Raw genomic sequence first — 10614 nt, forward strand, 5'->3', positions numbered from 1 at the left:
AAAGACAAAAGGATCAGGCCACTGCAATATACCAGAAAATATCTCGTATTTTTTGTGATCATCAATTGATATATGCATGAGTCCATCCTGATAGATAAAGAAGCGTATAGATAACAAATTTACAGCAACATACCTTGTATTCCAAAATGTGTAAGATGCTCCGGTTCCTCCATCCACCTTGAATCCCAACTTCTCTCAGATACCTTCTTTATTGCTTTATCCACTTATTCCAATCAGCCAAACCATCGATTATCTTTTTCCATTCAAAACTAGAGAGACTAAGGCATAGTTGTTGCTGTTGTAATCGAAACTAGAGGGATTGAAGAGGAAGGGAGCAAAGAGCTATGTCCCTACATGAACCATATTGACACAATGATCAACATATATGGAACTTTGGAAGTCATCTAACATAAAGCATCTTTGCAGCATATCAATTTTGGATGACACAGTTCTCATGTCTAGAGCTTTATACAATAGTGGAGAGACTGAAACAAGGATGTGAGTGAGAACCAAGATCTTACCATGCTTGCCAACGGTCTCTGATCAATTATTACAAAACTTATTTACTGATTCGACGTAAACCATGCAAGAGAAGAAACACTGCATCAAATAGAAAGTACAAATAAGTAGTATTCCAACAACAACCCAGTGAATTCCTACGAGTGGGATCTGGGGAGGATAAGATGAACGCAGCTTTACCCCTACCCTGGAAGAGTAGAGAGGTTGTTTTCGATAAATCCTCGGCTAAAGAAAGAATGAAAAGAAGTAACGGCAACAAGTAGCAACAACAACAAGATAACACTCGAAGCCAAGAAAGCAAGTAAACACCAAGTAGTAATAACAATCTAAGAATACAAATAAGTAGTATTCCAATAAAGTAATAATATAGATAAAACATCCTGAAAGCATATTAATCTCAAGAGTAAAATACATATGACAAGTTTCTACAACTCTTGAAGCAAATTCATCATTTTAAAGTTTCCTTTGCGTAGTTACCCTTGAAATGGATATTAATATTAGAAGGTAGAGAGAATGAATCCAATATCACTTATTATTCTAATGATTTACCTGATTCTCTCTAAATGATATATCTGATACATATCAATTGTTTGCTCCCCTTTTCCATGTGGTAAATATGATATAGTGAGACCTTTTTGTAACAACATTCTTATACAACAGTCATTCACTATAAAAGTTAAGTTTTTTGCGGAACTGATTTTTTATGCTATATTTTACCTCTATAATAACTTTTTCCCTATAAAAGCAACATCCATCTTTATAGCAGTACGCTCTTTGTAAAATTACCCTTGTATAACAGCCATGTAAAATCTCTAAAATCACCAATAACAAGTTTAAAGATTTTGATCTCAGCCTACTGCTACTTGGATTGAGATAGAAAATTCAACTGTTAAGCTATTAGATTGCCTACAAGGAAAAGCTATCAGATACCCGTTTTGGACATAAATCTTTGTCAATTCAAGCGTTGTATCCCTAGTAAGAGACTGGAATCTACATAACAAGCTACAATTATATACTTCTTCCATCAATCTTGAAAGAATTTAATCTTTTTTTTTTTGAGATGGTAACATATTGTATATTATAATAAAATAAGTACATAGGTTGTACTGAAACCATATTTACAAGTGAGTAGCCAAAAGAAAAAAACTTGGTCCTCACGCCTAACAAGATTCTAGGACATCTAGGATTGAAACAGTATCTTCTGCGTAGATTTGTTTACACCAAAAACAAAAAAGCAAAACACAATTAAGCTTGATCTTATGCACAAAGTTTCTTCTATCCTCAAAACATCTGGAATTCCTTTCTTTCCAGATTGTTCACCAAATACATGCTGGAATAGTTCACCATCTATCTCTGTCTCTTGCTCCAGTTCCAATTTCATCCCAACTGAAAAGAACTTCAGTAATCTTACTAGGCATTGTCCAAGCTAATTAATAAAGATCTTCCATAACTAGTCAGTTATCTTGCAATGTAAAAATAGATGGCTAACTGTCTCAACAGCTTCTCCACATAAGTGACATCTTGAGCACAATTAAATCCATCTCTTTATACGATTGTCTTGTGTCAGAACATCATCATTTATTAGTAACCAAGAAAAACATGCTAACTTATAGGGAATCTTGATTTTCCATATATGCTTCCAAGGCCAGTTGTTAATCTGCTGGTTAGCTTGATTCAGGATCTTGTATGCTGCATTCACCTTATAGATGCCACTGTTATGTCCCTGCCACCTTATTGTGTCCACCCCACTCTGTAAACCTATGAATATTTCCAGATGTTTGATGAAGTCAGTCATTCTGGCCACCTCACAATCATTCAAACTTCTTCTAAAAACAAGTGTCCATCCTTGGGGGGACCACATTTCAGCTACTGTGTTGTGTTGGTGTTGTGCCAGAACATACATATCAAGGTAGAGGTCCTTTAAGCATCCATCTCCCAATCAGTTATCTTTCCAGAAGGAGTTTTTATTGCCATCTTGCACTTTGATGGATGAGTTGTTCTTTAGAATAGGCCAGAACGACCTGATGGATCTCCATAAGCTAACTCCATATGTTGTATTTACTTCCTTTGTTATCCACTTGTCTTCCTCGCCATATTTGGCTTTGATCACATTACCCCATAAGGTTTGGGGTTCTTGAGAATACCTCCATAGTCATTTCATCTTGAGAGCCTTGCTATGGTCCTTCAAATTCCCGATGCCTAGTCCACCATGAGCTCTGCCAACTATAAGAGATTTCCACTTGACTAAGTGAAAAACTCTTTTTTCTCTGTTCCCTTAGACACAAAAAGGTTCTTCTTAGTTTGTCCAATCTCTGTATGACTCCTGCAGGAATAGGGAAGAGTGACATCATATATGTTGGGAGTGCATCTAAAACTGAGTTGATGAGGGTGAGTCTTCCTCCCATTGATAGGTACTGGAATTTCCATTGGGACAGCTAAAGAATTTAATCTTCTAATAGCTTTAAAATGAGTGTTTTAGAGTTTAAATCTTTGTATATTTAGTTATAAATTTATTATAATGTATTATCTTTCTTTTAATTATATGCATATTTTTTGGGCATTTAAATTTGACTTTTCTTTACTCGAACCTAAAGACAAACATATATTTCTCTAAAATAGTAAGGCTATTTACAAATGTTAGGATTGTTTTCTTAATTTATTTCCTTTCAGTTAAATAATTTCGAGTTCCCTTACTAGTATAAAATTCAAGGGGGAAAATTAAAACAAGTAGAATTGCCCTGATAATGATATCACCGGGTAGCGGGTACCTTGCGCTTAGTAAAGAGAGACATAGAAGCAGAGGCCTAAAGCATCAAGGCAAAAATGAAGAATGGTAGGACTAATATCAGGCACATTTCTCGACAAAATCGTAAAATAAAATAAAAATTAATGGAGGGATTAACTAGTAGTGAGCAAGAGGATTCCCTTCCATTTTGTCTCAAGGAAACAAGCGCTTACTTGCAAAGCTCTTAACGCTTAGCTTTGATGTTGAGAAATTGTTCCATTACATCTTCTTTGTTCTGAAAATCTGATTGGATAGATGCTTCCTGCATCAAAGAAACATGAAATTAACAGTAAAAGTAGATATATTTTACACGAGAATTCTCAAGATATCATAAAGCCTAACCTTGATTTATGCTATCAAAGTAAGAGGTTTCTCATGATCCAATCAAAGTCATGCAAGCTCGTTGGTTCTCATTTTCTCCTGCCATCTTTCTCTTTTTCTTTCTCTTTCTCGGAGCGTCGTCCATCTTCCTTAATGGCTTATCACACACTCCAATCAGCTCAACATTCTGAGATTCATGTTCCTTTTGTACTACCGTTGCTGCTTGATCCACCTCCAGATCTTTATTCTCATAGTACAAATGTAGTCCCCTCTCTGTTGCGATGTTATTTTCAACAAACGCCTGCGAACTAGAAGTGCATGATGAGTGCTCTTGTTGTTTAAATGCCATTGAACAACCAATTTCAGTTGTCACTGCATTATCTTTTTGCGGAACTGGATGGAGTTTGGGACTTTGTGTCACACGTTGCTTCCTTCTCCATCTCCTAACTTTATTCTCATACTCCAAGCGAATTCCCCAGCATCCTTCTTTCCCTGACATTACAGAAACCTCAAATAGGCAATAATCATTTGGGTTCTTCGCTTTGGTGCCTAAAGGCTTAAAATGGTCCCGAAATATTTGAAATGGTATGTAGATAAAAAGCATGCCGGGAGCAGGATTATCATTTGGCGACTCATATAAGCAAAGGGGATCTTCCGAGCCAAGTAATGTTTCTAGGCCAGATAATCTGCAGACCAATGTAGGAGTAACTTTTGAATCTTTTTCCCCTCCATGAACTTGGTAGCATACCGAAAAACCCATGAATTTATCAGTATACCAAGATGGGTTCAGATTAACTGAGATTCTGTTTTGATTTATAAACTGATAAGTGAAAAACTCGGGAATTTTGCCTTGGGGAAATGAAATGCTAAATCTTATCCACCTTTGGCGGAAGAAGTCATTCTGAAACAAAAAAGCTCAGTTTTAATACATATGAATAATTTGACAAGAATATTCAACATTCATATATGTGAGGGAGATAAAAACCTGGATAGATCTCCTAAGAAAATGATGTAGGAACTTGAACACATTAACTTGGTTACTTGTGACAGTTCTGCATTCGGTTATTTCATGACCACACCATGATATTGAGATCTCTTCCAAGTTAACACACTTGAATACCAGATCTCTGATGCTCTTCAAGGCTAAATGATAGTCTGCACATAGCACCCGTAAATTCGGGGGTAGCTCTCCTGGCAGTTCAGTAAGACCCTTACAGAATTGTACGTTCAGACACTCAAGGCATAAGAGTTCGTTGATGCTGTTAGGTAAACAAGAAATATTGCTTCCACTTACATTCAAATATTCCAGAAAGTGCAAAGATCCAAGATCCTCAGGAAGTCCATCCAACATATTGAGATTATTAAGATAAAGATGTGTCAAGGAGGATAAAGCTGAAAGTTGATGCAAAACAAAACTTGATGAATGTTGAAGTTGTACAACATGTGAGAATCTAAAACTCCACAGTTTGCCAAGCTTGATGATGGAGGGAGGTGGTTGGGAGATTGCAGTTCCTCTTGCATCAAGTAACCTTAACTGTTGCAGATCACCAATGTTTTCCGGAAGATTCTCTAGCTTTTTGCAGCCGTAGAGAATAAGACTTTGAAGATTCGTCAAATTACAGAGGCTGTTTGGTAGACTTGCAAGATCTTCACAACCTTCCAGATTGAGAGTATTGAGGCCGCTCAGATTCCCAATGGATGAAGGTAGTTCTCTTATCTCTGTAGAATTCACAGTCAAATGTTTCAAGCAACGCATATCTCCATTGATTTCTGGAAATGTATCTAATCTTGGACAATTATATATACCGAGATAACCAAGGGATTCCATCTGAATGGATTTCGGGAGCTTCTTTAAGTTCTCACATCTGTCTAAGGCTAACCGGACAAGCTTTCTTTGAACTCTAAGAGATATGGGGAGCTCTACCAATCTAGAACAGCGGTGTATACTAAGTTGCTCCAATTGCTCTGATTCAGAGAGGCTGTTTGGCAGCGTTGCAAGTTTATTGCAACCCAAAATGTCCAGATATCTAAGATTTTGAATAATAGTGTCTGGAATACTTTCAAGATCTTCACAATAGTACAAATGTAACTTGCTCAGGCCGCTAAGAGACATGAGGGGTAAGCTTCTTATCCAGGGGGATTCCACATAGAGTTCTGATAAGCGCTGCATATTTCCACAGATTTTTGGAAATTTTCTTAAACTTGTGCATTCACGGAGGTTGAGAGTCTCAAGAGATTCCATGGAGACAAATTTTGGAAGCTTCTTAAGTTTGCTACAACCCCTCAAATTCAAAGAAGTAAGCATTCTGCAATGTCCAAGAGAGGAATGGACCTCTTCCAAATTCTTACACCCCTCTAATATTAGTCTCTCCAAGTTTGGCATGTCACCAAAACTAGGTGTTTTTCTTAACCCAAGGCTCTTGCTTAGATCCAAATGCTTCAAGTTGCTCAATCTCTGTTTTCATACAAAGAGTGGAATATAAAACATAATGTTTCAGTGAAATACCAGTTAGCTTAAGTAGTACTAATAGAAATATTGCCATGTATTTTATGGAGGAAAAAGAAAAAGAGAAGAGAAAAGAAGAGAAAGAGAAGGTTATTACAAAACTGACGGGAAATGCATACTCCCTCCGTTTCAGTTTATGTGAACCTATTTGACTAGGCACGAAGTTTAAGAAAGAAATGAAGACTTTTACAGCTTTGGGGTGTTAAACATCCCAATGTTTGTGTGGCAATAAAAGCTTCTCATTAAGGTTAAAATTGGAAGTTTAAGTTAAATTGTTTTCAAATTTAGAAAGAGATCATTCTTTTTGGAACGGACTAAAAAGAAAATACGTTCACATAAACTGAAACGGAGGGAGTACTAATTAAAACGGAAAAGTTGCGTTTTCAGAATGCTCATTAAAGTAAGTAGACCGGACGAAAGAAAAAAATTAAAATAGAGTGTAGCTAATGTGGAAATGAGTTTTCAGCTTTGTTTTTAAATACATTTTGTCTTAACATCTAAATTGATATTTCTTCTCTTTTAATTTAACAATGAAAATAAAACCTTCACCATAATCTCTTTTTAGGTTTTGTTATGTGTGTGCGCGCGCGCGTGAGAGAGGGACCCTTAACGCTTCAGCCCCGGGGCTTACATTCATCTTTAAAGCAGTGATAAATTAGATTATAAAAAGGAAAAACTGAAGTTTTTATGCCAAGTCAAGTTCTTTATTACTTGGAATATATCAATAACATTTATTACGTGCAACATTTATATCGTGGAGTGCTTAATTTATGTGCATTAAACCTAGCCAAAGAAAAAACCTGGAATTTTGTTGTATTGGAGAGAGAGAGAGTGTGTACAAGTATACCTTTGATATTGGCCAAAGTTCGACAAGCCGACTTCCCTTTAAACAAAGGCCAACGAGGTGTGATGGTTCAAACCTCTCCGGCAATAATCTTGAAGGATAATTTGGCCATTCAATCCACCGAAGGCTAGAAGGAAGACAAGTGATAATGCTACGCGAGCAAATAGTTTCAGCCATGACAAGAAAAAGAAAATCTGACCAAACAGTTTCACCAAGTATCAACACCTGTAAGCTTTTCATCCTCTTGAATACCTTGCTATGATTGACACGATCATCTTCAAAATCAAAACCTTTTGGAATCCATAGGCTTTCCACCTTTTTTGTTTTCTGAAAAGGAAGAGATATATATCTATTTGTTAAGGAATTAACAAAAAAGAAGCAGAAAAAACTCAGCCGAACAAATTAAAGTCACAATACTATGAGCTTACAAAAATTATCAAATTAATTAAAATATTCCTTACCAACTTTCCAGCAAAAAGGTCATTAACCTCTTCATGAAGCCATATTCTGCTGTTTGCATACTCTTCCCTTAACATATTTTCACCCATTTTTCTTATCAAACTATGCATCCTAAATGTGTAGTCATATCTACTGAAGGATAAGAGAGATTTTTCGATGAGGCGGCTTATTCCTATCGACTGATGAATACCGCAACTCTTAAGTATTAGTGCCACATGATCCATTGATTTATAATTGTACAAGCTTGCGATATCTAGAAATATCCTCATCTCATCCCTGTTCAATCCATCAAGACCAATCTTAAGTTTTCCTAAAATGTCATCATTAGGGATTTTCTTCAGTCTATCAATTATATCTCTCCATTGCTCTTTGTTTCGTCCACAAAAAGAAGGACCCAAAACTTTAAGAGCTAAAGGGAGCCCGTCAGCATACTTCACCACTTCCCTTGAAAGTTCCTCAAAATCTCTCTCTGGAGAATTTCTATTGAAAGCATGCACATAGAACAGTTCAAGTGCATCATTCTCAGATAACAGTTGGACTTCATACACTTTATCCTCCTTGACATGAGCGATTATGATGTGCTTGTCCCTCGTGGTAATCAAAATTCTACTACCCCTACCAAACCACTCTGTCCCTCCAACTATAAGCTCTAGTTGACTTAGATGGCTTACATCATCAAGAATGACCAAAACTTTCTTCCAGCGAAGCCCATTCTTTATAATTATGGCACCTTCACGTTCACTAGTTATAGGTATATTTTTCCCCAATAGCTTATGGATGAGAGCTTGTTGTAACCATGTAAGTCCCTTTTTCAGGTACATTTCTCCAACATCGCCAAGAAAACAATCAGCTTCAAATTGATGACGATATCTCTCATATATAACACTTGCAATTTCTGTCTTGCCAATTCCGCTCATCCCCCATAATCCAATGGAACGAACATCATTTGATTCCGTATCTAATAATGAGATTATTTTCCCAATTTGAGGTTCCATACCCACTAAGCTTCCGGAAGACAGTGGGATAACTTGAAGCGACTTTGGTAATATGTAATCAACTACCTTATTGATGCACTCAACCTCATCCCTACACATTACAACAAAAGGAGCCACTATGTAAATTAAGCAGAAGTTAACATAATGTTTTAACAGACTGTTCTCTAAAACAAATGCCCACATTAATGCTACAGGGTAATCAACTACTCATTGTCAATTATAATGTTTTATCTCCAAAAATTTAATCTAGAAATAGTTATAAGCCTTATCTAGATAAATCAGAAAAATATCTTCCATATATATTCCTTATTCCATAATTTTTACAGTTTACCTGTATCAACTAAAAGTTTTCAAAATATTGCAAAACAAAATCACGATATAATAAGACATATATATGGAGAATCATAAGAAAATCAAGACATCTTCCAATGATGCTAATATACCATATCAAGATGAGCTTATTATATCAATTAAACTTGTTTTTTAATTATAAATACAAGTAAACCGACTACATGTCTCTGCTTCGTGGATCTTTTTCTCTTTATAGGCAAAAAACACAGATGATAGTTGTTTGGAAATGTAACTTACAGTTTTGTCCTATTTCCTCTTGCAAAACGAGAAAGCGAAACAGAAGAAAAAAGAAAGCTTACTTATAATTTTTTAGATCATGACCTGATAATTTTCCAGCCTCTGCAAATGCATCCCTCCATCTTTGAACCTTCTCCTTATCATCTTTGTATGTTTCCTCGTGCTTGGAAAATGATTTAGTGAACGGGGGATTTTGATGGCGTACAACAGATGGGCTCACATCATAAAAGATTGGAAGCACAATTTGGTCCAATTCATTTCGGCACTTTATGATGTGGGCAAGCTCCTCTAAGCACCATTTTGAGGATGCATATCTCTTGGAAAATATCACGACAGCAAATCTGGACTCTTCTATGGCTTTCAAAAGTTCAACAGAAATTGATTTTCCCGTTTCCAAACGCTCATCGTCTTTGAAAGCATGGATTCCTCTCTGTTCTAGAGCATTATAGAGATGACTCACAAAGTTTTTACGCGTATCTTCACCTCTAAAACTCAAAAAGACATCATACTTCCAGACTTTGGAAGATGAAGACATACTGGAAGAAACGCAAGACATTTTTGACGATAACTGGTCGTTATGTTGCTGCTTTACAAGATACATTGCCAAGTCTTCTGCAACTTAAGGGAAACTTCTTGTCATCTTCCTTCTTGTGTTTTTATCCAAGTCTTAACACATATATTCTTTTAAAACTTCCTATAGACAAAGTAGGTTTGGTATAATCAACAACTGCCACCATTGACCAGCCATATAAATTACTGTATTTGTAAGTTAACGTAATTGTCATTCTCAGTTATTTTTATATTTGTTGTTTCAATAATTGAATTGACTTTTCTTTCAGTAATCACCAAAACATTTTATTACAATATCTTTATGTTCTTAAGTTCAATGTCTCTGGAACATCACTATCTGCAACATCTTCGATACAGCACAAAGGCTAACATGGCAAAAGGAATTAACTAAGAAATACAGAAAACCTAGCTTAAAAAATAGCATCTTCAACTCTATTTGCTTGTCGATTCAGAAGAAAACCTAACAGCTAAAAGCATTTCTTCAGAGAAATCGAACAAGCGATTTAATTAGAGTAAGTTTATAGTATCAGATTACTCGGACAACTAACCTTCAATTTCCTGTAAAAGTGCAAAAAATGAGAAGCTCGCCCATCTCAATTCATATTCAGTCAGCAGCACAGACCAACGAAATTTTGGGGGAAGAAGAAGACAGAACGGAGACGGGAGTTGAAAGTACAGGTTTTTAGGCCCTCCATAAAAAAGAAAAATTCATTTTTTCAATTTCTTTTTTCAACAAAAAAAAAGTGTTTATCCATAAAATTTTGCAAGTTTTTGAAAGATTTTCAATACCCAAAATTTTGAGGGATTTAACACAAATAGCCAGCGCGATATTTATTATTTACTTTTTCTAATCATATACATAGATTATACATAATTATACACATATAATATATTAATTATGCATATATTATACCTCAACAGCACACTAGTTTTAGTTTAAGTGGTTGAGTGGACAGTTATTTGGGTTAATTATTCAAAATAGTTTTGACGACTTTTTCAAAATTTTTTTTTTCCACTCACAAAACTG

General features: G+C 35.7%; 1 protein-coding gene across 5 annotated transcripts; it reads right to left on the reverse strand.

Annotated features, from left to right (window-relative positions):
* Nucleotides 1-1549: 1549 nt before the first annotated feature.
* Nucleotides 1550-10353, reverse strand: LOC107784921 (TMV resistance protein N). 5 transcript variants are annotated; one of them, XR_012699454.1, is made up of 8 exons: nt 10136-10353; nt 9080-9711; nt 7437-8520; nt 6979-7302; nt 4611-6080; nt 3647-4526; nt 3478-3566; nt 1550-2842 (listed from the first exon to the last, which is right to left on the reverse strand). XR_012699454.1 is itself a non-coding variant. In XM_016606116.2 (6 exons), exons 2-6 carry the CDS (start codon nt 9616-9618, stop codon nt 3678-3680), a joined length of 4266 nt encoding a protein of 1421 aa, XP_016461602.1. In that variant the 5' UTR covers nt 9619-9629; nt 10136-10353; the 3' UTR covers nt 3652-3677. The 5 variants fall into 5 exon arrangements, 3 of the variants coding, with proteins under 3 accessions (XP_016461602.1, XP_075087372.1, XP_075087371.1); XR_012699455.1 differs by having other exon boundaries at nt 9102-9629; nt 10136-10298; XM_016606116.2 differs by lacking the exons at nt 1550-2842; nt 3478-3566 and having other exon boundaries at nt 3652-4526; nt 9080-9629.
* Between the last annotated feature and the right edge of the window lie 261 nt (nt 10354-10614).

The sequence above is a fragment of the Nicotiana tabacum genome, chromosome 15 (genome assembly GCF_000715075.1).
Source record: "Nicotiana tabacum cultivar K326 chromosome 15, ASM71507v2, whole genome shotgun sequence".
NCBI classification, from domain to species: domain Eukaryota; kingdom Viridiplantae; phylum Streptophyta; class Magnoliopsida; order Solanales; family Solanaceae; genus Nicotiana; species Nicotiana tabacum.

Bases quoted from the DNA above. Each gene is read 5' to 3' on its own strand.
- LOC107784921 (XM_016606116.2), bottom strand. From the start codon at position 9,618: ATGTATCTTGTAAAGCAGCAACATAACGACCAGTTATCGTCAAAAATG. The intron at 7,303-7,436 runs GTAAGGAATATT...CTTCCTTTTCAG, and splicing joins ACCTTTTTGCTGGAAAGTTG to AAAACAAAAAAGGTGGAAAG. The intron at 4,527-4,610 runs GTTTTTATCTCC...TTTTTGTTTCAG, and splicing joins TTCTTAGGAGATCTATCCAG to AATGACTTCTTCCGCCAAAG.